Genomic DNA, 26,942 nt, shown 5'->3' on the forward strand with positions numbered 1-26,942 from the left:
AGGCATTGGGGCTTGAGAATATGCCCAGGGTTTGGAGAACAGGACCAGAGATCAACAAGGGGCATGTGAAATATTGCATGATAACATCGAAGGGTCATCTGAGGTCATAGACTTGACTCCGAGTGGCTCCAGTCCACAGATGCGTGTGGTTTTCCTCCAGCGCCACTCCCAGACTAGCTGGGAAAGCAGGGAAGGTAGATGGTTGGATTAGCCTAAGGTGGGGCTAATGGCAGGGGGAAGCCGTGGCAGAAAGCTAAGGGGGTGAAGGCATGGAGGGGTGAGCTGTGGGAGCAGCTTCTAGCCTGCAGAGCAGAGGTGAAGCTGTGGCAGATGACCGACTGAGGAGGAAGGGAAGGATTTGGGGAGTTGCTTATTCTTCGGGTGGTAGGTGACTTCCACAGGTGCCTCATCTCAGCCTTTATATGTGGATTTTTACTAGTAAAGTTTAGAAAATAATTGTATTCCCCGGTTTGGGGTGTGCTTTACAATAAAGCCCAATTTCTTCTTTCCTTCCTTCTGCAAGTATGTACTAAGTGCTTATTGTAGACAGATACCTTGCTGGGCTCTGGTGATGAACAGACCAACAAGACTCAACTTCCTCCCTACAAAGAGCTCAGAGTCTGGAGAAGGAGTTGGAAGGCCAACTGCCCCATTGCAGTGTGACAAACTTTAGACCACACAAATGGACAGAGAAGAGGGACAGCTCACGGCACCGGGGGGTCCGGGAGATTTTGTGGAATTGGGGGGCCTGCCCTGGGCATAAAGGATGAGTTGGGATTTGTCATGGGACAAGGGAGATGGGGCTCCCCACATCTCCTATGGGAGAGCAAGGTGAGCAAAGGCAGGGGCATGGCAGAGAACCACCAGGAGTTTGGCGAGGGACCTGTCTGGTAGAGGGGCAGAAGGCAGGAGCGTGGGCCCGGCAAACCTTACAGACCTGTCCTTGTGTGCCATGCTGAGGAACTGAATTCCCTTCTAAGTGATGAGAGGTAGTAAGAAATGTTAAGAGAGCATCGTGATGGCACTGTGTTTTAGAAAGGTAACCTTACTTCGTGGTAGACGGTGCACAGCAAGAAGAGATGATGGCCTGAGAGGAAAGAACAGATCCGAGAACCATTAGGAACATAGACCCATCTGCCCTGCGCAAATGTCGTATCAGGAGCGGAGGAAGGAGGGAACTGTGTGAGGCAGTTCAGAGTTCAGGTCTGGGCAACCGGGTGGATTGGAGTACCATGCGCCAGGTGAGAAATACAGAGCATCAGGCTTGGTTAGAAAGAGGATGAGTCTGGCTTTGCACTTATTTAGTCCTGGTTGGACAACCAGTTATAAAATGGGCTGAGGCTAGGAGACAGCTATGGATTAGAGAATTTTCAGCGTACTGCTGGTAGCTGAGGCAACGGCTATAGATGAGCTACACAGACAATGAAGAACCAGAAAAACAAGAATTTGAAGTCTGGTTGAGGTCCACCAAGAGAGTAAAGGTGGAGATTGAGAAGGAGCGGCCACAGATGGAGGAAAGAAGAGTTTCTAAAAGAAGAGTTTCAGGAAGGACAGAAAGGTCAGTGTTATCCAGTGTATTAAAATGGCCAAGGACTGAGCAGCTTTAATTCAATGACATTGCAACTGCCACCTCAGGAAAGAGGTGGAGGGGGGTTAGGAGTAAATGTGAGGAGCAACCTCAGGACTCTTCCCAGGAGCCTATTCCTGTGGAGGAAGGGAGGGAGAAGGGGGAAGGTGTTACCTGAGGGCTGGCAGGGGATGGCAGGGGATGTAGGGTGGGGGGGGGGGGGCAGTTCCGGTGGGTGTGGCCACGTGAGAGCGAGGGAGAGCTGGTGAGGGGGAGAGACCAACAGACAGACAGAGACAGACTGATGCTTTAAGATGGAGAGAACTGGGCGCCTGGGTGGCTCAGTTGGTTAAGCAACTGCCTTCGGCTCAGGTCATGATCCTGGAGTCCCTGGATCGAGTCCCGCATCGGGCTCCCTGCTCGGCAGGGAGTCTGCTTCTGCCTCTGACCCTCCCCCCTCTCATGTGTTCTCTCTCATTCTCTCTGTCTCAAATAAATAAATAAAATCTTTAAAAAAAAAAAAAAAATAAGATGGAGAGAACTGAGCATGTTTGCTCAGGAGAAGCAGCTAGTGGAGAAGGAAAGGTTGAAGACAGATTTGAGGAGAGATTATCCATGGAGCAGAAGTCTCAGGAAATGGTAGGTGGAACGTGTTAGCCTTGAAAAGGAGGATGACATTGGAGAGAAAGAGGCGACAGTGGTAAGGACAGTAATTTTCTAGGTAAAAGGGTGTGAAATTGAGGAAGTGCCTGTCTGATAATGTGGATCATCTCTGTGGAGCGGAGCTGGGTCCACTGCGGGGAGGGTGTGGGGGAGCTTGCAGGGCTTGGGGGAGGGGGAGGGCAGGGAGTGGCATGAGGGGGCTGGGCCAGGCTGAGGTTGGGGACTGGGGGGGACAGGGGCTCTGCGGTGGCCTCATCCATACTGCAGTGTGCTCTTCGTCCGGCAGATCTGTAATCATAAACCATAATCTGGCCATGAGTGCAGATAATTTGATTGCTCTGGGATTCTGAGTTTTAGAGAGGCTCCAGCTCTGACAACGGATGGGGTGTTTGAGAGTGCAGCTGACCTACCCCAGCGTGGAGCCTGGGCTTCGTAGGGAAATAACCACAACCAGGACGTGGCTGACAGGTCCAGAAAAAAAGGGAAGGACTAAGGAGCTGGGGATTCCAGTGGAGTAGAAAAGCTGGGGGTGTTGAGTAATGGAGTGAGAAAGCCCAAAGGAGGGGACGGCGTCAGGAAATGGGAACACCAGAATTGAAGATGTTAGTGGTGGAGGGGCGTGGGGCCGGCCAGGTCGCAGGTGCAGCTGTGGGAGTGAGCGCCAGGGTAGCAGTGAATGATTTTGGGATTGAGGCTATCACGGTACTATAAGGTTAGGGCACTGGATCGGTCCTCATCAAATGCAGTGCCACAGGGATGGCCAGACTTGGAATAAAGAGGATGATTGATACCGGAATTCTAAGACTCTGAAGGAATGATCTAGAAGCTGACAGTGATGAGAAGGGCTGAACAGTGGAAGACCAGGGGTGCTTCCAGAGAGATTATTGCCAGAATGTGGAAGGATGGCAGTGTCCACGTGGCAATAAGGAGCCAGGAGAACCCTTGCATGTCCTCCCTGCTCTGTGCTATGTTGGACATCCGAGAGTGAGCAGGACTCCAAGAGGATGATGATGTAGGGAATTTACTGGCATTTGAGTGGGTTCCAGAAAGCATTATGAAAGAGGAGGGGAGTCAGGACAGTCGAAGAAAGATAGCCTAGGAGTGAAATGAGAATTCTTATTTTCTCCTTAAAACAACAACAGCAAAATCCACACCGCTGTGAGACAGGTCAGACTATTATTTTGAGCCCCATTTTAGAGATAAGAAAAAGAGTCCAAGAATTGGAAAGCTGCGCCCTTGAGTTAGGAACAGATCCAGGAGTCACACCTGGTCCTCTTAGGGTGAGGACACCCCAAGCACGGAGAGAGCTACAGCTCCCAGCAAGGGTTGCTCCCACTGCAGAAAGAGCGGAGGGGAGGAGAGGAAGAAGGTCAGGAGGGTTCTGTGTCTGCCTCCCCAGGCAACCCGAACATCCCGCAAGGCCATCGCCTTTGGGAAGCGCTCACACTCCATGAAGCGTAATCTCAGTGCACCTGTCACCAAGGCGGGCTGGCTCTTCAAACAGGTGAGGCCTCCCCTGCAGTCCGCCCACCAGGACCTCCACTCTCTCCTCGTTGCTCTGCTTCCTCTGTAGTTACAGTAATAGTCCCTGCATGTTTTGGTATGTCCTCCCGTGTCCTATTTTTGGTATGTTATATCTCTGTGAATGAATCTCCTAATTTTATGAAGACTCAGAGAAGTTGAATATCTTCCCAAAGTCACACAGAAAAAATGGTGTCACATTTGGGAACCCAGTCAGGTCTCCTAATGGGCAGATGGAATGACAGAAAGATGCTGGGTCGCTAACCCCATCAGAGCAACCCACTGGCTCGTTCTCAGGAGGTCCCTCTTGCTGTGAAGGAAGGGGGGTGTCCTTAGTCCCGGGGTCCACTAAGTCTTCCCAGTTTGACCTCACCACCCTCCCTGCCCACCCTCTGCCCACTCATCCTGGCTCACCTCTCACCCCTTTTATCTTCCCTGGGAGAGACACTGAGGCCTGGGATGACAGAACTGGAAGGTGACAGACAATAATCTAATGTCACTTTCCTGCATCTGAGGTCCCCAGGGGGTTGGCTGCGACTTACTGGCTGCAGAGCTGCGACCAGAGGCAGGACGGCCTTGTAATTAGTGCCACGCTCCTTCCCCTGCATCCTCCCTCCCATGCCCAGCTCACAGTCCCTCCCCTCTGTGCCCACGTGTCCCGCAGGCCAGCTCCGGGGTTAAGCAATGGAACAAGCGCTGGTTCGTCCTGGTGGATCGCTGTCTCTTCTACTACAAAGGTGAGCTTGGGTGGCGCCTGGGTGGCTCAGTCGTTAAGCGTCTGCCTTCGGCTCAGGTCATGATCCCAGAGTCCTGGGATCGAGCCCCGCATCCGGCTCCCTGCTCCGCAGGAAGCCTGCTTCTCCCTCTCCCACTCCCCCTGCTTGTGTTCTCTCTCTCGCTGTGTCTCTCTCTGTCAAATAAATAAATAAAATCTTTAAAAAAAAAAAAAAAAAAAAAAAAAAGGTGAGCTTGCCTCTTCTCCTGGGGCTGGCCGGGGCCGCAGGAAGGCAGGGCCCACCGCTCTTTCTCATTCTGCCGTATCACTGGGCTCTGCTTTGGGTGGACGTTGGTTGGTGGACATTGGTGGGGGCGGGGGTGGGGGTGCAAATCTGCCCCATAGCCTCGGGCACCCGTGGGGTGTGACAGTGGGATAAAGACAGAGCCCGCTTGCTCCCGTGGTCACTCACTTCACATTCAACAGTGTTTACTGTGCGCCCCCCAGGTTTCAGGCAGAGTTCTGGGTGCTGCTGGGGGACACGGTGGGCAAAGAGTGAAGTCCTGGAGTGGGGGATGGGCTAGGAGGAGGAGGAAGAGGAGGAAGAGGAGGAAGGCCCCTAGTCACCACTAGCAGCTGCCCTTCCAGTCGGAGCTTGTGTGTTGATCTGCCTCCCCCCAGAGTGTCTGAGCCGATTCTACGAAGGCAGAAATCTCGGTTTCGTTCACGGCGGTAGTCACAGTACCTAAAATGGCGCGAGGCACACAGTAGGTGCTCAATCAGTGTCGAGTAAGTGAATATCCCCAGCTTCCACCGTCTGTGCGCACCCCAGCACTCACTCCCAAGCCGCTCAACAAAGAGAGAGAGAGAGAGAGACCTAATAACTTTGGTGAGGCAGCTTCTGGGAAGTTATTTTTAAAATAAATGTACAGCAGTGTGTCAGGCAGGTCCTGAGGGAGCTAGTGAGGCTTGAGGACAGGGCCCCTGTCACACTGCTACGGGGCCACAGGAAGAGAAGGGTAAAATGGTTCTGCGGCAGGAGAGGCTGATTCCTTTCCTCCAGGCCCTGGGAATGGCAGGGCCCTGACTTCCCTGGGCCTCCTGGGAGCAATTCAGTGAATCATTAACTTCCACAAACAAAGGTTATACCTAGTGACCCCTCCAGAGTACTGCTGTCCCTGTGCCCTGAGTCGCTGCCACCTGGGCCCCAAAAAGAGAAATCAGGAAGGGGCTGCAGAGACAGGGTCCAGCCACAGAAAAAACCCCAAGACTGGGGGAGAAGAATCTGCCCGGGGCGTGGCCCCTGGTGCTGGGCCCCTGGGACCCAGGGCTGGCTGGAGCCAGAGTCTGAACAAAGCTGAAGGAAAGCCAGGATCTCTGCAGAGGAGAGACTGTGGGCCTGGCCGGAGGGGAGAAACTGAAAAGTTGTGAACTCAAAGGGCACTGTGATGAGGGCCACCATCCACTGAGAGATGCTCTCAAGTGCCCCTGTAAACACTGGCCCGGACACTGCCAGGCAGAAGGCCATCGCCTCCAGAGGTTGGCAACCTCCGCTTTCCTGAAGAAGCCCTGGGTCCCCAGCCCCGGGCTCCTCCTGATCCTTTGGCTTCACCCTGGGCGCCATGCTGACCCTGCAGAGGAAGCTGGACCTTAAGCCAAGTAACTTGTGTGAGTGATGAGGAAGCAGAGAAGGGGAGCTCATGACTCTATAATCCCTGAGATTCCTTCTGACACCTAATGGAGGGTTTTCCAGGGTTTCTAGCCTCGGGAACAAAGAGCTATCCCAGGGAAGTGGGGAGTTGCCCCCCTACCTATTCCACAGAACACCCCCACCTTTTGAGGCTCCTGCCGACAGCTGGGGGACCGACTAGCTCATCCATCAGGCTCCTTTGGAGATCCAGGATGGATTACTTAGAAGCCTGGTTGTTAGCCTGATGCAGGGACCAGAGGGCCAAGGGGTTCTGTAGATGCATGTCTGCCTGTGGAGACACGGGGCCATAAAGGGGAAGACAGACCCCTGTCAGGAGAGGACAGAGCAAGCTGCTGGGTGCCTGGAGAACCTTAGAAACAGTTACCCAGAAGAGCCAGAGCCAAAGATGGGACTGCTCTGCCATGCCCAATCCCATTATTATCCCATTACATGTATCCCCGCTGGAATTGTCTTGCTTGGGGAGGCTCTATAGATAGGAGAGTGGTTAAGAATGCTTGCTTGGGAGGGGCGCCTGCCTGGCTTAGTCGGTAGAGCATGAGACTCTTGATCTTGGGGTTGTGAGTTTGAGCCCCACGGTGGGGGTGGAGTTTAAAAAAAAAAATGCTTGCTTGGGAGTCAGACTTCTTGGGTCCAAAGACCAATCCACCACTCGCTACTTCAATAACGTTGGACAAATTACTTAACCTCTCTGTGTCTCCACCTCCTTACCCATAAAATGGGGTAATCGCAGTACCTATTCATTGGATCGTGGGTAGGGTTAAATCCATTAAGTCATTTAACTTAGAACAGTCCCTGATGAATAGCAAACCCTCCATCACATTAGCTGTTCCTTATTTGTCTACCTGCATCCCGGAAGGTAAGCTCCCTGAGGGTGGGTGGCACTTCTCTCCCATCTGCCTCTACAGTCCCAGCATCCAGAACAGTGTCTGCAGGGAGGGTGCCTCTCCGTGTTGTGCAGAGCACAGCCTGTGTGCTGGAGGGTGGTAGCCCTCGGGGCCTGACCAGTGGCAGATGAGCCACACGGGCGTATTGCTGTTCATCATTGTAGGGCTGATAGACTCCTCCCCTCTCTGTGCACGCGCACTCAGCAGGCATGCGCATCTCACCTGTGCCTCTACCCGACAGATGAGAAGGAGGAGAGCATCCTGGGCAGCATCCCCCTCCTGAGCTTCCGGGTGGCCGCAGTGCAGCCTTCGGACAACATCAGCCGAAAACACACCTTTAAGGTCAGTTGGCCCTTCCTCTCCCAGGTCAGGTGTGGAAGGGAGGCCTGCTCTTCTAGAGCATGAAGGAGTGGAGAAGGATCCTGAGCCACCTCCCCAAGGAGTCCCCAGTGGTGGTGGAGGGAGGGAGAAGGCAGTGGCCGCTGGAGTCAGTCCCGGCTCTATCGAGACCACCTCCTCTTATCTTGGGAGTCAGCCGGGTGGTTCTCCTCAGGTTGGGCTGGGAGAGATGGGCCTCAGTGGTACCCCAGTTTTTCCTGGGGGGAGAAGTACGTCCTGAACCCATGAGCTCTCCGCCCAGTGGCCTGGCAGCAGAGGCAGGGGCTGTGGGCTGGTGGGGTTCTGACATCCCTTCTAGAAAGCAGTCCTCCCTACATTGGGCCCAGGGAACTAGCCCCCCAGTCAAACCTACTCAAATGTCAATCTCTAGAGAAAATTAGGAGTTGAGTTTGATTACAATCGAGAAAGACGAACTTCACGCAGACCGTAGTTTGGGAGAACAGGAGCACGGGAAGATGGGCCTCACGCGCCTGCTCCGTGTCCCCCCCTTGGAGCCCCCCGGGGAGTCCACCCATCAAAGATGTGCTTGCAACTGGCTCATTGCAAGCTGGTGTTTTTCTACGTTTAAAAATTCATGACCCATTAAAAACAATAAAAATCCCATGCCCTTTTTGTATTTTATGATGCCAAGACCAGAGGCTTCTTTTCATTTCCAAATAGAAAATGATATACCAGCTATGCATTTTCTCAGCACGAGGCCCTCCCTTCCCCTAGTTGGGAATGGCTGTCCAGGTCCCTGAACACCAAAAGCTATGGTGTGGGATGATGATAGGAACTGCAGGTAATGCCAGATCAGTATCTGAGCCTGTGGGACCTCAGAGACTCTGCCTCTTCCTGTCCTTCAGACTCTGGTCACCTGACCGTGGAAAAGAGCGGGGGGGGGGGGCAGGATACACAGGTGCTGCTCCGGGGAGCAAGGAGGGGCTTCTTTGGCACATAATTAGTTCCTAGCCTCCTAGGGTCCTGTCTGCCAGAGGTGTGAACAGAATGAACAATTAATAAAACTCTAGCTCTAGGGAGCCGGGTTCTAGCTGGGGAAGTAGAAACAGGTTGTTTAACCAACAACAGACAGTCCTACCGTACACATTGTCGCCCACACCGCCACACAGCCTGTCTCACCCTCTAGACCTGTGCACGGACACATCCACACTCCAGCTCGGAGCTGGGCCAGCAGCAGGCATTTGGGCAGCGTCCCGAGTGACTGACACACAGGCAGACACACACACACACACACACACACACACACACACACACACACACACACACACACACCCGCCGTCAGCCCCAGCTCTCTGCACCCCCGCTGCCCCTCTCCTCCTTCCCCTTCCCCCAAGGAGCGCACTGCCTCTTTAAAACCCAACGCTGAGGGCCGTGCTCAGTGGCCCACAAAGGGTTCCGATTGTGGCTATTCAGTGACCCTTCCCCAGGGAAGGGAGGGGAGCAGAGACAGATGGGAGGCTTGTCCTGTTGCGGCCACCAAGTGAAACTCTTGGATGGCTAATAATGAGCTGGGCACTAGTCCTGCCCAGCCTGCTGCTGAGTGCCTTAACCTCTTCCTAACCCAGCCGCATGGGGGCTCAGTGGACTTCACCGCACTGGGGTACCTCCGTCGGTCTGTGGCCCACCTCCATGGTGCCAGGCCGGTGTCCCCTCCGGCTGCCCGTCAACTGCCCTGTTTATCCCTAGCCCCTCCCCCTTCCTCTGTTGCAAGCAGTATGCTCCTGTGCCTTTGCTCTCCCCTTGTCTCCCTGTGGGCATGTTTTGTCCTCTAGCTTGACCGTGAGCTCTTCAAGTGCAGACAGCATGTCTGTTTTGCTGTGATTGGTGCCCAGAGCAGAGCTCTGCATGCACAGGGCGCTCACTAGCAAATTAATTCACTTGCTGCCCACTCCTACCAGCGCCACGTCACACCCACCAGTCCCGCCTGTCTCCTTCTTCTCTACAACAACCCTGTGTCCTCCACACTGGAGAGCTCGCCAGGTCCCCTTCTCTCCGTATCCAGGTGCCTCCTTACAGCTTTGCTGGCTGGAAGCACCTCCCTGCGTCTGCCCACAAGCTGGGCCCCCTGCTGGAGGGTGGAATGGGCAGCAGCCAGAGGAAGTAGGACATGTCACTACCGTCACATGACGGTAATGACTCCCGTCAGAAAGGAATTGTGTGCCGGAGAAGGGTGGTACAGAGGAGTGAAGGTCCAGCCGGGAAAGCATTTGGAGAGTGTGGATTTGACACTGCTGCTTCCGAGAGCCCTGGGGCTTGGTCAGGAGAGCCCCGGGCCCTCTCCTTCCAAGCCTGAGAGACCCATGATTTCACACTCAAGGGGTCAGAGACCAAAGAGAGGTTCACATCTGAGACTATTAATCACTTGGATTTCTTATGTTGAGTGGGGTAAACCAGGCTACCTGCTTTTTCTGCGAGATTGAAGGTCTCACCCGGGGAGTATGCTGAGGTCCCAGAAAGAATTCAGCTCTGGAGCATTTTTCCCTTGTGTCCTAAGAACTTTGATCTTCACCAGGAAGATCCCTCCCCATTAGACAGATGCATCCCTTCAGGCCAGAACAAAAACCCAAGTCATATGCAGCTGCAGAGCTTGTTGGGAACAGAGCTAGAATCAGCACTGGGATGCCCTGAATCCTCTCCGCCAACAGCCCCAGCTGCCTTGGGGCAAGCTCTGCACTCCCCACCCTTGGTGGGCCATCCTGGGCATCACTATGTGCTGTCGTCCCCATGGCTGCAATAGCGAGTAGAAGGGGATAATCTGAATAGCCCCCCACTTCCCTCTGCTCCTCAATATTCCTGCCACGTCATCTTCTGTCTCTCCCTCTGGTGTCTGGTTGACCTGTTCTCTGCTTTTCCTCCTTCTGACTGCGTGAGGACCCCTCCTCTGGACAGGAGCTCCCTTCTGGGTTCCCGCCTGCCGCACCTGCTCGCGGCCGCCAACTAGGTAGCGTGCTCTAACTGGCAGTGCATGCCCCTTGCATGCGCAGGGAGGTGGAGGCCTGGCTGTCTCTCTGTACCAGCTCCTCAGAGGCCAAGCTGGGGCCAGGACTGGCATGGGCTTGGGGGCGGGGTGGGGAGACATCTCTCCCAGACATCAGATAATAATTGCCCTTCAAATCAAAGTTGGAATTCGATGGGAGAGTGGGCGTGGTAATTGTCCTTCCTGTTTATAATCACCTTAGGTGGGGCAGGTAAGCTTCCCTGGCTCCTGGGCCGCTGGGTGGTATGCAGAGAGCTAGCCCACATGCCCCAGCTAGAACACTTGGCATATGGGGGGCTATCCTCCTCACCTTGCTCCTGAGCTGCAGGGGGTGGGGGGAAGAGCTACAGACCAAGGAAATGGCCTGCCTGACCACCTGTTCTGTGGATGTGGCTGTCTTCTCCCTACAGGTGACTACGTGCTGGGTGGATGAGGCCGGGGCCAGTTCCACGAACTGCCTCTCCCCACAGGCTGAGCACGCCGGGGTCCGCACATACTTCTTCAGTGCCGAGAGCCCCGAGGAGCAGGAGGCCTGGATCCAGGCCATGGGGGAGGCTGCCCGAGTACAGATCCCTCCAGCCCAGAAGTCGGTGCCCCAAGCTGTGCGTCACAGGTGAGTTCCAGGGCACTGGGCGTGGGCGTGGGGAGTGCCAGAGAAAGAGGAGTGAGGAAGCACCCCACTCTATGACCTCCTGAGCCCAGTGCTGGCTCGAACCTCTGAGGACATGTGAACCACTCCTTGCCTCCCAGCAGGGTGCCTGGCTAAGTGATTTCGAGACCTGGGGTCTCTCTTCCCCTGATTGGGTCTACCTCTTCTCTCTGGGCTGGTAGAGGCCAAGAGAGAAGTCAGGTTCCCTCGGGGCCTGGCCAGGAGCCAAAGACCAGGGTCATTCACTCGTTTATTCTTCGCTGTGCACGTTAAACCCATGACTTCTGGAGGAGGGTGGACTCGGGTTCGAATCCCCACTTAGCCCCTTGCCCACACTGTGACATCAGTGTGAGTTACTTAACCTCTCTCAACCTGAATTTCCTCTCCTCAAAGACAGCAGTTAGAATCCTCCCTCACAGGGTGGCTGTGAAATCTGGACGTGCAGGGAGCACTCAGCCCATGTTGGCCCCATCCCCGTCCCCACCCGCTGCCCCCTGCAGCCTGGGGGCCTGTCTTTACTCAGTATGTGGAGTCCTGAGGTAGATGTTAACAGGGATCCAAAAGAAGGAGGTTTTACAGTATAGATAGACTCCAAGTCTATTTTAGTGTCTTAGAAGTGTTTAACACAGGGAATGTCGCAACAAGGATGCTTGAATATGTTGGGTTTGGGAAGCCACAGGGAAAACATAGTCACTCCATCTTCACGTCAGCGGAGGGGCGTACTTCCAGAAGTTTACTCATTCAGTTCGTAAATATTTACTGTAAGTAGGTGTGTGTCAGGCACCGGATTGGGTGCTAGGGAAACAGGGGAAGACAAGTCTACACGCTCCTGCCTCGAGGAGCTTACATTCTGACAGAGTCAGTCCTGGAAGAAGCTTGTTCTGGAGACGGGAACTAGCATGTTTCTGTGCCGAGGATGTTTGAGGCAACAGCTTTGGCGCCTGGCGCCTGCCACGTTTAAGCTCCCGGTCCTGCGAGGGGAGAGGCTGGTCCACCCATCCTGCCAACAAGGAGCCCAAGGCTCGCTGAAGTTAAGGAACTTATACAGGACATAGGACTGACCTGTAACAAGCTTCTGTAGCCGACACATCAAGGACAGTCACCATTATGGAGATTTGGTAGGGCATGTATGGAGCTTTCGGGGCTGGAGTGGAGACAGACTGCCGGGGAGACCAAGTCTGGGGGAGGTCAGTGGCTGGATTCAATGCAGGTCAGCAGAAGGGAGCAGAGAGTGACCCATGGAGACGACCTGGAGGGTAAAATGAGCAAACTGTGCATAGGCAAGATTGGACTATGTTTTATAGTGATTGTCCAGGCTGGAGCAAGAAAGCAAAATGGGGGGGATTGGGGCGCCTGGGTGGCTCAGTTAAGTGTCTGCCTTCAGCTTGGGTCATGATCCCAGGCTTCTGGGATCGAGCCCTGCATCGGGCTCCCTGCTCAGCAGGAAGCCTGCTTCTCCCTCTCCCACTCCCTCTGCTTGTATTCCCTCTCTCACTGTGTCTCTCTCTGTCAAATACATAAATAAAATCTTAAAAAAAGGGGGGGGGCGCCTGGGTAGCTCAGTCGTTGAGCGTCGGCCTTCGGCTCAGGTCATGATCCTGGGTCCTGGGATCGAGCCCTGCATTGGGCTCCCTGCTCGGTGGGGAGCTTGCTTCTCCCTCTCCCGCTCCCCCTGCTTATGTTCCCTCTCTCGCTGTGTCTCTCTCTGTCAAATAAATAAAATCTTTAAAAAAAGGGGGGGATTTAGGAAACAAAATTGCAATTCACTGACTCCCATTTCCATTGCTACCTTCCTGCCCACCGTTCTCCACTCCTTTTTCCTTCCCAGTCTACCACCCCCTGCCCAGCTCCACGCTGGGCTGGGGTCACTTACAACATCTCCCTTGGTGTCCAGCAGCCACGAGAAGCCAGACTCCGAGAACATCCCACCTAGTAAACACCACCACCAGCCATCCCACAACAGCCTCCCCAAGCCTGAGCCCGAGGCCAAGACTCGAGGGGAGGGTGACGGCCGGGGCTGCGAGAAGGCCGAGAGGAAACCCGAGAGGCCCGAAGTCAAGAGTGAGCCTCTGGTGAAAGCCAATGGCCTCCAAGCCGGACCGGAACCAGCCTCAGAGCCTGGCAGCCCTTACCCTGAGGGCCCGAGGGTCCCAGGGGGAGGGGATCGGCCCGCCCAGCCCAACGGCTGGCAGTATAGCTCCCCGAGCCGACCAGGGAGCACAGCTTTCCCACCGCAGGACTCAGAGAGCGGGGGACACCAGCGGAGCTTCCCCCCGCGTGCCGACCCCGACAAAATTGCCCAGCGCAAGAGCTCCATGAACCAGCTTCAGCAGTGGGTGAACCTGCGCCGAGGGGTGCCCCCACCTGATGACCTTCGCAGGTGAGTCCTGGTGGGGCGCTGGCGTGGAGCTGGGGTGGTGTTAGGGCTGGGCCCGGGGAGGGGGGGGCGTAACATGTGTAGCATCCCCTGCTGGAAATCTTCTGGAAGCCAGGCTGAGTTGGGACACCAGGAAGACCCTCCAACCCAGGGTTCCCAGCTTGTCCAAATCCTCTACTGCCCCGCGGCTCCAGCCGTGGAGTGTGACCCCTGCCCGGCTCCTGCCCCGTCTACTTTCTTCAGAGACAAGACCGGAGCACCCAGCGCCTCTCAGCGAGGATGTGGGGTGCCCGGGAGGCGTGCGGGCACTCGGAGGGAGGGGCCTTGGAGTTGTGCCAGTCAGAGAGCCATCCGTGCGTCTGGCCCTCTTACAACACCCTCGGTGCCATCCGGTGTCTCTGCTACCACGAGCCTCACTGGCCACCAAGCCAACTCACCCCAGTTTTGAGCGGCTCTAATTGTTTGCAAGTCTTTATATGCAGCTTAAGAAAAGGAAAAGAAACAGAATGTTGCCGTAACTAGACCAATTTACTCCTTTGTCCAGTGATTGGCTTTCAAACACCGGAAGACATTTTTTGGGCCCGGAGCATGCATCAGAGCAAGCGGGGCTGCAGCCCCTTCCCTGCGGGGGTGGGCAGCTCCCCGGAGCGCAGGTGCCCCTTCCCCGCGGGGGTGGGCAGCTCCCTGGAGCGCAGGTGCCCCTTCCCCGAGGGGTGGGCAGCTCCCCGGAGCGCAGGTGCCCCTTCCCCGAGGGGTGGGCAGCTCCCCGGAGTGCAGGTTCCTGCCACAGGAAGGCTGCTCACATGCTCACCACTGCTGCCCTGGTGCCTGGGACATCTGGCCTGCCCCAGGGCGAGCGCCTCACTTGGGATGAGTCCCACGAACCTACTGGTCCCGTCCTTGATGAGAACATCAAACCAGGGAAACTGCTCTTTTGTCCCTCCTCTGTCACCCTCCCCAGCGCCCAGTACGCTCACGTTCTTTCTGCTCTTTCTGCCGTTCACCTCTCTGGAAAGGATCTGATACATGGGTTCATGGTGGGATAGAAATAGCTAATAAGGCTTAAAGTTTCTCCCCAGGGCTACTTCATTTTAAAAAGACAAAGATGGAAGCTCTGAATGTGAAATTTCCAGCCTCGGGTGGCTGGTTGAGGGAGGAAGCTATGGGGGAGCTTTCCCTGCACCCCCGGAAGCGAGGCTCAGCGCCCAGGCAGTGGCTGCCTCCGCGGGCTCCCACAGTCGGCCTGGGGCACCGTTCACCTGGGCACACCCTGCTCTAGGCTGGAGGACCTGGAGGTGGGGCTGGGGCACAGCAGCGGGGTGGGTGGGGTTGCGCTCATTTTGTCTGGCTTCCTTACAATGTTCTCTCTCTCAGTCCCTCTAGGTTCTACCCTGTGTCCCGCAGGGTCCCTGAGTATTACAGCCCCTACTCCTCCCAGTACCCCGATGATTACCAGTACTACCCACCAGGGGTGCGGCCGGACAGCATCTGCTCGATGCCAGCCTACGATCGGATCAGCCCACCCTGGGCGCTGGAGGACAAGCGCCACTCGTTCCGCAATGGAGGCGGCCCTGCCTTCCAGCTGCGGGAGTGGAAGGAGCCCCCGGGCTACGGGCGGCAGGATGGCACTGTCTGGCTCCCCAGCCCCTCCCCCTCCCGGCAGCCAGTCTATTACGATGAGCTGGATGCCACCTCCGGCTCCCTGCGCCGCCTGTCCTTGCAGCCCCGCTCCCACTCTGTGCCGCGTTCGCCCAGCCAGGGCTCCTACAGCCGTGCCCGCATTTACTCCCCCGTCCGCTCACCCAGTGCCCGCTTTGAGCGCCTGCCACCTCGCAGCGAGGACATCTATGCTGACCCTGCTGCCTATGTGGTGAGGCGGTCCATCAGCTCCCCCAAGGTGAGCCACCAGCCTGCCCTTCCTTCCTCATGCCCTGAGACCCCCCGAGAAGCCTACTACCATCTGCAGAGGAGAGGTGGAGGTGGGGGGGGCATCTGGGACTTGGCGTCACTGTGTCCCCCAGGGACACACACTGTGTGTTGGCAGGAGCCACGATGATGCCCGGGGAAGCTTCTGGCCCTGCGGGTCTGTCCTTGGGAGAGCTGCTTTGGGGCATTTGCTTTGACCCCTGAGTAGGAACATTGCTGTTGGTGCCCATCCCCAGGTCATGCCAGGAACCCTAATCCTGTGTTTGAGGGCAGAGAGAGATGTCTTTTCACATCTTGAGGACAAGACAGGTCAATGCAAGGATACTGCAGTGAATAAATGCTGTCCATTTTCATTTGGCATCTGCTCTGGGACAGGACACAAACATCCCTAACCTTGAGCTTCAGTTGGTGGGGAAGTCTGTGTCCCAGCCGGACCCCCTCACCTCTCCAATTCCCTTTCTCTTCTAGTATGATTACCTGGGAGACAGGCGGCCAGTCCCTGCAGGACTGTTCCCCTACAACTACCCACCATCCCCCACGGTCCACGATAAGATGGTACGTCCTCTCCTCCCATCCACTCCCCACAGAACCTCTCCTTCCAGGGCGGGGCCAAACTAGGGCAGCCACAGGGATGCTCTGTGCCTGGTGCCTGGCCCTCCTGGTTTTTAGCAGCCTCTGGATACTCCTCCCTCCCGGCCAGGACTCTGACCCCAGTGCAGAGTGTGACGCCAGTTACCCCATCTCTGGGATACAAGGTAGAGGAGCAGGGACAAGATCTGGAGGCGTGTGATGTCCTGATCCTCTCGACCCCGCAACAACCTCCTCCCAGCATGCAGAGGGGCCCCCATCCGGGGCCCAATGAGTGTCCAATAACAGGCATTTTCTCCAAGTCTGTCCTTGCCTGGAGTGCTACTTTTGGGGAAAGAGACAAGTAGTGAGATTAAGGAAGAAAATATTTTCCATATTACGCCTTTTCCTTCTTTTCTCCCTGCTTTCTACTTGTCTCTCCAGGGAATTTGTTCTCCAGAGAATTTTTGTCTCCCTCCCACCCAGAACTGAATGCAGATGCTCTACCTGGGATGGGGGCGGGTACACTGGAACCAACAGGCCGAGTCCTTGTCCCCAAAAGCCTGTTGCTGACGCCTTCCCTACATAGCCCTGGGAGGCCAGGGTGGAGGAGCCTCTACAGGCATGGAGGGTGCCCCTCCCCTCCTTCCCCTTGATCCTTCTCTGTCCAAGCTCTAGCCCTGACACACAGCTCAGCACCCATCTAGGAACAATGGATTCTTCCCGAAAACTCAGGAGCTGCTAGGGAGGGCTGACTAGATTGTTTCAGGGTGCTTCCCTCTCCCAGGGGAGGGCCAGGCGGACCAGGAGCCCTGGAGCTGGGGCCCCAGTGAGTCCCTCCTCTCGCTCAGTATCCGGTAATCCGGTAGACAACTTGGTGCCTGCCCTCAGCCTCATCCCTGCCCTTCCCTAGAACTCTTCAAGGGCCGACAGAGGCCTCTCTTTGACCTTGCCCCCCAGCTAACTCTTAACTGCTTTGCTTCCTTTTTATTGTTTTCTGTTGTCTTGTTCCTGTTTGTGTTGCCGTTGGGCTCCGGGTAGGATGAACTTTTAGACCTTCAGTTGCAAAGAAACCTAGAGTATTTGGATCAGCAGGTAGGCAGAGCTGGTGCCCCCTCGCCATTCCCCTGCCCCGCCCCCCGTCTGTCTCCCTGCTCCTCCCCACCTCCTTCTCGCCCATCCATTTGACAACCTTTGTTGGTACCACCAGGACACAACAAAGTGGCTTATATTTTGGTTTGCGCATTCACACCCCTTCTCCTCAAAGCCCTTTAGGGCAGCTGGGAGTTTCCTGGGGAAAGGAGAATAAGAAATGACCACATGAATAATTAATGCCACCTCCTATTTGTTCAGGCCAGATGGAACTGGGGGGGGAGGGGGTGGGCAGGCGGGAATTTGCATTTCTGCTGGAGAGCGCGGCAGGGGCGGTGGAAGGGGGAGGGGGTGAGCAGCCAGGCTCAGCCTAAAAATGCAAGGGACTCTCTGCGGCCTCAACCTGGGAAACTATCTATCCTAGTTCACAGGTTGTTGTTAAACTCCACAGTTTGTAAACTGAGGACTACAGACTTGCCCTAGGATGGTTTTTTAAAATTATATTAGTTCCATATATTTGTTAGTTCCTCTGCCAAGTTCTTTTGCACACGGGGCTCGTGTTCTCCTCAAGAATTCCGCATGGCAGACAGAGTGTTAGCAACCTCGTTTCATCTGGAAGAGTCCGTGAGTGTTCCCGTAGATGGAAGTGATTAGCTGCAGAGACCCGGCTCCAGGCTCTAATCATTGGCTACCTTGCCTTTTGAACCTGAGGGGCGTTGAGACACGCTTGGGGGTCAGGATGCTGGGCCTTGATATGAGCGCATACTCTTACCTAAGTCCAGATCTGCACTACAAATCACAGGGGACCTGGGCATCCCCAGTGTGGCCCGGTGGAGCGGCCGGAGGTGGTGAAGTTATTAGAGTAGGAGTCGTAGTAATAGTAGCAGGAATAGCGGCCGCCACCATAACTGGGTGCTTTCTCTGTGCCTCATGCTGTTCTGAGTTCCTTATAGATCCTAAGGCATTTAATCTTTGTAACAACACTGCAGGGTGGGTACTGTTGTTATCCACCTTAAGAACTGATAAAACTAAAGAAACAGAGAGGTTAAGTAACATGCCAAGGATGCACAGCCAGCAAATGGTGGAGCTTGGAATGTGACTCTGAGCTTTTGATCCAGTGTATGGCTGAGGAGATGTCTAATATACGAAGAAGCAGGAGTCAAACCTCATCAGGATGATTTTATGCTCTTAAAGTTGCAGAAAGAACATTAAACTTGAAATCAGAGGCTGTTGCTGAAACAGTTGGTGGTTCTAGACACAAGTCATATGCCACATAACCTGTCGTCTCCCGGGCCTCCGTGCCTTGGTGGGATCATCCTCATAGTAGGCCTTGGGCACTGGGAAGCCCTGATATCCACATTTTAATCAGCAGGGACAGCTCCCAGCCCTCACGAACCTTGCATTTTAGTTCCAGAAGCAGCATGTGGTGTCCACACCACGAGTTTTCCAGCCCACATGGAGACGAGGCTCAGGATGCCAACCCAGACCGGCAGTGGGAAGTGCGGGCTCTGGCCTGCAGGAAGCAGGGTCTGCAGTGCCCGGAGTAGCGAGGAGCAGGGCTGAGTGGCCTCGGGGCTCCTGGGCAGGCTTTCCTCTCTGCGGCCCATTTACAGTGCCTGGCTGTGCCAGCCTTCAGTGCCACTGAGGGGCCCCTCCTGGGGCTGCTGCCCTCATGGACAGGCTGGGCCCTTAGGCTGGGAGCTTCAGAAATAACCCTTCAGAGGACCTCCTCTAGATAAAGGATAATAATCTTAAAAGGGAGTTTTATCTGATAAGAGTCTAGGGGCGCCTGGGCGGCTCAGTCAGTTAAGCGTCCGACTCTTGATTTCAGCTCAGGTCTTGATCTCCAGGTCGTGAGTTCAAGCCCCATGTTGGGCTCCATGCCGGGCATGGAGCTTACTTTAAAAAAAAGAAGGGTCCAGAACGTGGAGTCAGACATTCTAGTCCCAGCTCTGCCGTTTACAATGGTTTTTTGTTGTGGTTTTTTTTTTAACTTCAAAATGTTGCTTCATCTCTCTGGGCCTTTGTTTTCTCACTCATAAAATGGACATTGTAGAACCTGCCTTTCCCGCCTCCCAGATTTGCTGGAGGATCAAGTAAGAGCGTGCGCGTCAGCACTGGGTCAGGCGGCGGTGAGGAGCGCTAACTGCTGCGATGATTATTTTATTCTTTTCCTTCTGACATTCAATTTAAAATATTAACTGAGCACTTTATGATGTATAAGGCACTGTGCTAGGTGCTTTCTCACAAAATTTGACATTTTGGACAGACAGAAGGTGACATAGAGGAATCCTAGAGGCAAAGCCCACGTGGGCCAGAAGATCCCCAAAGCCACAGTGTGAATGGGAGCAGACCAGGGTGAGAACATTCTGGCTTCCCTTCTTTAGTGCTTGAGAGCCACTGGTTGGGCGAGCAGTGAGATCAATGCGTGTCCAGGCAAAACCTGGGCCTCTTTGCCCTCTCAGGGCCTGGTGTGTTGGCAGGTCCTAAACACACACACACACACACACACACACACACAGAGGACGCAGCATGGCTCACAGGCAGCAGACACACACACGTATACACACACCATATACCATCACACACACACCACACACACACGCCCTGTGCACCATAAACATGACCTCATACACACAGGATTCCCAGAAGATAGGGACTGATTGGAGTTCAGATCCTTCCAGGAAATGGGGCTGATGTCCTGTTGACTGGGAACTATTTTATGAAGCCTCAGCCTCCTACTACAACTGCTCTTTGGAAAGCCTTTTAAATGACACTTGATGCCATTGAAAAAAAATTCCAAATGGGCTAAAGAGGTAGAGAGATCAGATCCTAGGAAAGCCTTTCAAAATGCTATGGACCCTGCAGATGGGGATGGCTGGGTGCCACTCGTCCTGTCCCCAGCACACAGAAGCAAGGCCGCCTTTGGGTTGCCACCTAAACGGGTAAGAGGGAAAATACATGTGGGCCCAATGAAGCTGGGGGAGGTAAGAGCCAAAAATGTGACGGCCTCCTGAACTGTGACCCCAGAAACTCTGCCCTAACGTGGCTCTGTCCCTTCCCTCACTCACCTCCTCTCCCCCAAAAGCTTTTCCCACACGACTTCCCTCTGTCTTCTGCTACCTTGTCCTGTAGGTCATGAGTTAAAGGGACATAGCCAAGGACACGCCCTAATGTTTTCACTCTTTGATGCCATTAAACTGGAACCAGGGGGCGGAAATGATGGCGTCTCTAGTTGATTTGCTTGGCTTGTCTTCCCTCCCTCCCTCACCCCCTCTCCTCCCTCTCCCCTGCCCTTCTTCATCTCTCTCTTTCCCCCTCCGTGTTCCTAATGATTCTTGAAACACAAAGATGACATGTCAGAGAACAGTGTTCGAGTATCTGCTGTCCCTTTAACGCGGCTTGCTTGTTTTGGCCTCCTTATTTGCTCCCTAGCGTCATCCAAGATCGGCATGGATGCTACCAGCCCAGCTCTGGAAACCGTGTTTAGCAATCCTTTCTACTCTAGAGCCAAGAGGTGGGCCGGGGTCGGGGAGAGAGAGCTATGCCTCTTTGTGAAGGCCCATCCAAAGAGCAGCCCCAGGGTTTCTTTCTCAGCTGTTTGATTTAGTTCAAATTTGGGGAGAAGGGTTTTCCTACCTGCCGGTGTGGTCTTTGACCAAAGCAGCGTGAGGAAAAGAGGTGGGGCAGGGAGTTGACCTTGGCCAGTGAGGATGAGACCTGCCGCACCTCTCAGGCACCCTGGGGAGAGTGTCACTGGGCAAGGGGTCTCTTCAGGGCCAGCGAGCGAGGGCACAGCAGCCCCCAGCCCCCCTTATGTGACCTTTCCTCGGGGGACCTTCAGTGCTTGTCCTGGGACGGAGCTCACAAGGGGTGAGCGACAGGTAAAGCCGAGCAGAGGGAGCTGGAGACCCCAGGACGAGCTGCCCTTTCCTGTTTCCGGGGAAGTGAGCCCAGGAGGGAGATGGGGAGATAGCTCCATGGGGGTCTGAGTTTGAATCGTCCGTTCCTTCCTCTGCTGCAGATGAGTGAGAGCGAGACTCTCATCAGTATGGTGAACCGCATGGTGGAGAGCTCCTCCCCCAGGGCCCAGATCTTCATGCAAGTAAGACCTCCGCCTGGCAGCATGGTCCCCATCAGCACCATCTCAGCTGCTTGTGCATGGTCTAGTCAAGCCATTTGGGCTGGGGTTTGCTCTGCCCTACCCACTCATCCGCCAGGCCTCATCTCCTGGGCCCCGCCTCGTCCCGCTCCTCTAATTCCACTGTGTCTCCTCCATTCTTCATGTTCATGGGTGAATCCAAGGCCCATTTCTCAAACCATCAATATAACCAGCACCGACTCCCATACCATGCCAGCGATCGCAAATCTGCTTTCTCAAGTCCAGGACTTCTGTTTCATGTTGGGTATCTTCTTCACAAACATCTTCGGGGTTCAGGGCACAAGGGGTGTGACATGGAACCATCTGATGCCCCACTGGTGTAGAATATGCTGTGGTCACCGGATGTATCACTAAGGCTGGGCAGCATTTGCTGGACCCAGACGTACTCCTGGTTAAGCACACCCCCCCCAACCCCGCCCTGTGACTGGTGTGCAATATACCAAGATAATCATTCTCAGATGTTTTCGGGGCTCATTCCATTTTCCCATGTCTCATCCTCAAAAACAGCCACGGGTTAACTGCTGTTCTCAGGGTTGTTCCCAATAAGCCATCCGGGATCTCTACATCTCCAGAGTCCCTCTCCACAGGAGATCTAGAGGTTGGGGGGGAGAGGGGAGATCCTGAGTCAGAGCTGAGCAGCATCACTGTCTCCAGAAATCAGCCTAAACAACAGGGAAGAACCTAGATGGGGCTACGCCAGGCTTCCCAGCCAGAGACAAAGAATTAGCTCGGGTTCCCGGAATGGAAGCTACCAGAGCTGATGGACCACGGTCCCTGACAAGAACGGAGCAAGGGCTGTCTGCTTTCCCATCCCCACACACCCTACCTGTCCCCTGTTGCTGTAACCGGCCTCGTGTTCCTGCAGGTCCCTCCGTACCCAGAAGTGTTCCGGGACGGTCTCCACACCTACAAGTTAAACGAGCAAGACACAGATGTAAGAGCAGCTCTCCTGCTCCCCTGTCCTCTCCAGTCCCTCCCGTTGTCGTCCTCATCTTCGCTCTCCTCCACTGGGGCTTTTCCTCCATTCATCTCTGTCCTTCTGGTGGCTCTTCATGCCTTTGACTCATGTCCTCTCTCAGCACAAAGACAACATTCTGCCTGCCCCTTCCTCATCCCCCTTCTTTTCTCGTTCTTCCCCCTTCCCCCCCCCCCCCCCCCCCCCCCCCCCCCCCCCCCGCTTCTCCCCCCTCCCCCCCCCCCCCCCCCCCCCCGCCCCGTGCTGGCCGTGTGTGTTTCTCCACGGAGCCCTAGGCCCTCTTGTCTCCAGCAGTGGGATCTGCTCATTACAGGAACACGGACTTCATTAGCAGGTGCATCGACCAGGCTACGCTGTGCCCACGTTAGCAGTCGCCCCTAGGCCACTAGAGGGAAGCACACGGCCCTGCCCCTGGCCTCAGGGAGCTCCAGGGTAGTGGGAGATGCCAGGTAGCAGCGGGTGACAGCATGATTCCTGTGCCAAATGGGATGGACAGTGGGTTCTGCAGGAGGGCAGGGCAGTGAGACCATGTGGGCCGGTGGGTCAGGGACAAAGCAGGTAACAGGTGAGCTGGCCTGGAAGTTAAAAGGCCCAGAAGACAAGATGTGGCCAGTAGAAAAGAGTCAAGGGGGTATTTGAGGAATGGCATGAATAATGGTGTGGATATTGGAAAGCCTAAGCCTTTCCAGAAGAGAAGCGTGGCCTACCCTGCCTGCTCCCCATCATCACTGGTCTTGCCTGGGTAGTGGATCTGCCCAGTAGGCCTGGGAGAGTTTCCATCCAGGCAAGGGCCAGACCTCAGGAGGATCCCAGCGTCAGCCATCCTGAGACCCTGGGAGGAGGGGAGAACAGAGTCCTGTGAGCCTGGGGAACCAGTTTACATGGTTCACTGGTTTTCCTAAGACTGCTGGTTCAGGCACCCTGCGTACTCCCCCTGGGAGGCCTGGGAGGCCAGGCCACATTATCTCCTCAACCCTTCTGGAATTGGAACCCCCAGGAGGAGGGGGATGCAGGAGCTTAACATTGAACTCCCCTCTACAGCTGACTCACTTCCTCAGAGAATAAGCACATCTCCCCTCCCAGTAGGTCCTTGGGGAGTCTCCTGAGACCATTTCCTGTTCCCAGGAGCCTCCAAGGTCAAGGTGAAGAAGGCTTAGGGTTCCTCTGCAGGGGAAAGGAGGCAGTATCCAGAGGCCAGGCCCTTCTGACCCATTTCCCAGGTCCCCATCAAACCATGTCCTTCACCCCCTTCTCTCTCCCTCCCTTCCCCCTACCCCCTCGGGCCCCCAGAAGCTGCTGGGCAAATTGTGTGAGCAGAACAAGGTGGTGAGGGAGCAGGACCGGCTGGTACAGCAGCTCCGAGCTGAGAAGGTGAGAGCCGGGGGGTGGCCTGGAGTTGGGGGCATGTGGGGAGGCGGGCTTGGACAGGTGCGGGGTGCTGTGTCCCCGCTAAGCTGCCGAAGCCTTGTCTTAAACTTCTGTCCTGCCCTTAACTGGAACTGCTGGGGCTCGGGCCCCTGCTGCTTAGAGTCCCAGAGAGGAATCATCAGGGCTGCTGGCGGCCATTCCCCTGCCTTCTTTCAGGAGAGCCTGGAAAGTGCCTTGATGGGGACCCACCAGGAGCTGGAGATGTTTGCAAACCAGCCTGCCTACCCGGAGAAGCTGCTGCACAAGAAAGAGTCCCTACAGAACCAGCTCATCAACACCCGCGTGGAGCTGTCGCAGGCGGCCACGGTACTGCTCTGCCCCCATCCCCGGTCCGCGCAGCAACACCAGCACAGGAGGGCCGCCCCTCCCAGGCTGTGCTCGCTCCTTCCCGACTCTCCTCGGTGGCCAAGAGCCTGCCCTTGGCCAGAAGGGGCAGAAACGAAAGACCTTAATAGTGCCTTGCTGGGGCGCCTGGGTGGCTCAGTGGGTTAGGCATCTGCCTTCCGCTCAGGTCATGATCCCGGGGTCCTGGGATCGAGCTCCGTGTCGGGCTCCCCGCTCAGCGGGGAATCTCTTTCTCTCTCTGACTCTCCCCCCTCTCGTGCTCTCTCTCTCTCACTCATTCTCTCTCAAATAAATAAAATCTTAAAAAAAAAAAAAAAAAAAGTGGTGCCTTGCCGATAGGCAGCGAGCATGCCGGCCCACTCACTCCGTAGAGTCTCCTGCAAGGAAACGGGCTTCTTTTTCCACAAACTGTTCCCGCCCTGGGATTCGTTCAGGGCAGGGTGAGGTCGAGGGCTCCTGATCTCGTCGGCTGCTCTCACAGCTTTGCTGCCTCCCTCTGTCCTCTCTCCTGGAGAACCGGGACCCCTGTGCAGGGCTGCTGGCCCGGTCATTTGCCGTGGGTGCAGGGCAGACCCTGCAGGACCGACTGCCCGGACAGGAGTTCTGGGGTGCCGCAGCAAAAGGGCCCGGAAAACATGGGCCAGAAGGGTGGAAGGTCTCTAACCCCCAGGGAGCAGACACCTCTGGGTTTTTGCCCTCCACTTTGGGTTACCCAGTCTGAGGACACCAGGAGGGGGTGGGCATGGTATGATCCCCTTTTGGCATACCCCCACACCTGGAGAGGATCCTGGTTTCTCTATTTTTCGGCCTGCAGTCGGATGGGCCACTGTTGGGCTGTCATCAGAATGTCTCAGCCCTGGGCCCTCTCCTCCGGTCCCTCTGTGCTCTCCTCTGAGCCCTGCCAGACCCCAGCTGCCCTTGCCCCGGGCCCTGTGGGGGGGCTGGGGAGGAAGGCTTTGGCAATGGCCACTTTCTCAGTAAAACACCCCCCCCTCCATTGCAGGCCCTGACGAACAGCACCATAGAGTATGAGAGCCTTGAGTCAGAGGTGTCTGCCCTGCACGATGACCTCTGGGAGCAGCTCAATTTGGACGTCCAGGTGAAGAGGGGCCTGGGCAGGAGGGGGTCAGTGTGCCCCCCCTTCTCCTTTGGGCCCAAACAGACCAAAGTGGCTTCCTTTCTTGCTTTCGAGATCTCAGAGACTTGAGACAGGGAGTCGGTCCTGAGACAAAAGACAAGGTTCACATCCACTTAAAACAGATGCTTTCGGGATGAAGACCATGTGGGATCTTCTTGAGTTCCAGCAGATCGTGAGGGAGGAGTAAAGCGGAAACATGAGTGCGCTAGGTTAGACAGAAGATACTTTATGACTGGAAGGCTTTAACACATCGATACAGACACAGATGTAGATCTGGATGTGGATAGAGATCCACATGCGGGGAGAGACGTGGGCATATGTGCGGCTGTCTCTCATGACCTCCGAAGGAGTAGGCTGTGCGGGAGCCAGCCACTCAGGCCCTTTAAGATAGGAAAGAGGCTTCGCTCCCAGGACGGGTTAGAAACACTCTGCTTGGAGGCAGGAAGCTGCACGTATTGACCTTGGGGAGTTCCTGTTCTTTTCCTCCCTCGAGCTTCTCTACCCGGGCTCTGCCTCTTCTCTAGCTAGCTTTGCAAACTCTGTCTCTCTGATGTAGTTCGTGCCCCCGACTTCCCCTAGTTTCCTTCGGGTGACGGAACTCACCACCCCACACTGCAGCTGGTTAGGGAGGCGGAGGTGAAGGCCCTCCTGGTCCAGAGCACCTGAATGCTTGCGTGTCCTATGGGCAAGCCCGACTTTCAACACGAACATTTTAGGAGGTAGGAAAGCATCCTGGTCAAGGGCACCAGCTCTTGAGACAAATAGACCCAGACTCAGATGGCGGTCACACTGCTTACTAACAGAGGGTCTTGGGCACAAGTCTCTTCATCTCCAAAGTCGGGACACCTGCGGCCGGTGCCGCACAGAGTTCTCGAGCAGCTGAAAGATGTTAGTGTTTGCAGAGCCCTTAGCGCCGTGCCTGGCACGTGGGGTGGAGGGGCGTGGGGTGCTAAAGAAGTGGTAGCTATGATTTTTCAAAGAGTGCGAACTCTAACTGAATATAATTCATGAATACTTAGGCAGACATTGGGTGTCGGTATTACAAAAGGACCGTTGGGATGGAAAGAACATTAGTCAATTGGAAACCCTTGCCCTTGACAACAGACTACCATCAAGGGTCCACCTAGAGGGGCATTTGCTGCAAGACCAGCCTGATCTCCCCGGGGAAGCTGAGGCTGCATGTTCACCTAAAGGGGCTCTTGACTGTGATGACAGGTCCCTCTCCTCTGGCAATTCCCAAGTTCCCTTTCGTAGAAGCTGAAGAGGAAGAGGCTTCCCACGGGGAGGATGAATGTGCGGAAGGGACGTGTGAGCGTGTGCACGCGTGCAAGGCTCCTGCCTCCTGCTGGCCCGAAGGGATGCGGGCGTGGGGGGGAGGCTGGGGCACTCCTCACAGCCACTTCCCTTGACCCGCTCTTGGGCGGTTTCAGAATGAGGTGCTCAACCGGCAAATCCAGAAGGAGATCTGGAGGATCCAGGACGTGCTGGAGGGGCTGAGGAAGAATAACCCGTCCCGGGGCACAGACACGGCCAAGCACAGAGGTGGGAGCCTTCTCCACCAGCCTCCTGAAAGGCTCACCAGAAATGCTGTGGGGCCTCTGGCGTCCACCCCACATCTGTCATACTCATCGCGCTCCAGGCCCTCACACTGTGCGCAGAGCTGGTCAGGGCCTTCTCAGGCCTCTGGGATCTTCCCCTAGGATGGTGGGTAGGGCTCCCTTTGTCCTCCCCCTCCTCCCAGAACAGACCAGGTAGGCCACTCAGAGATGTTGTTGACCCTGATAGTCTAGATTCCTCCCCAGAAAGGGTCAAAGAGCACCTGTGCCTCCCCACCCCCACCCCCAC

General features: G+C 55.6%; 1 protein-coding gene across 16 annotated transcripts in view; it reads left to right on the forward strand.

Moving 5' to 3' along the window:
• Positions 1-26,942, forward strand: part of PLEKHA6 (pleckstrin homology domain containing A6) — a 139,836-nt gene that overhangs the window by 96,955 nt on the left and 15,939 nt on the right. For 11 of the 16 annotated variants that reach the window (XM_032422514.1, XM_032422512.1, XM_032422515.1 and 8 more), the window contains 14 exons: positions 3,630-3,734; positions 4,416-4,488; positions 7,303-7,403; positions 10,848-11,050; positions 12,981-13,466; positions 14,838-15,360; positions 15,858-15,944; positions 16,998-17,051; positions 21,073-21,153; positions 22,076-22,144; positions 23,477-23,557; positions 23,771-23,920; positions 24,963-25,058; positions 26,528-26,639. In XM_032422514.1, the coding sequence (XP_032278405.1) occupies positions 3,630-3,734; positions 4,416-4,488; positions 7,303-7,403; positions 10,848-11,050; positions 12,981-13,466; positions 14,838-15,360; positions 15,858-15,944; positions 16,998-17,051; positions 21,073-21,153; positions 22,076-22,144; positions 23,477-23,557; positions 23,771-23,920; positions 24,963-25,058; positions 26,528-26,639 (2,221 nt within the window). The remainder of the gene's footprint in view (positions 1-3,629; positions 3,735-4,415; positions 4,489-7,302; positions 7,404-10,847; positions 11,051-12,980; positions 13,467-14,837; positions 15,361-15,857; positions 15,945-16,997; positions 17,052-21,072; positions 21,154-22,075; positions 22,145-23,476; positions 23,558-23,770; positions 23,921-24,962; positions 25,059-26,527; positions 26,640-26,942) is intronic. The other 5 variants (XM_032422518.1, XM_032422519.1, XM_032422513.1 and 2 more) reach the window with 4 other exon arrangements.

The sequence above is a fragment of the Phoca vitulina genome, unplaced genomic scaffold, assembly GCF_004348235.1.
Source record: "Phoca vitulina isolate PV1807 unplaced genomic scaffold, GSC_HSeal_1.0 scaffold26, whole genome shotgun sequence".
NCBI lineage: Eukaryota > Metazoa > Chordata > Mammalia > Carnivora > Phocidae > Phoca > Phoca vitulina.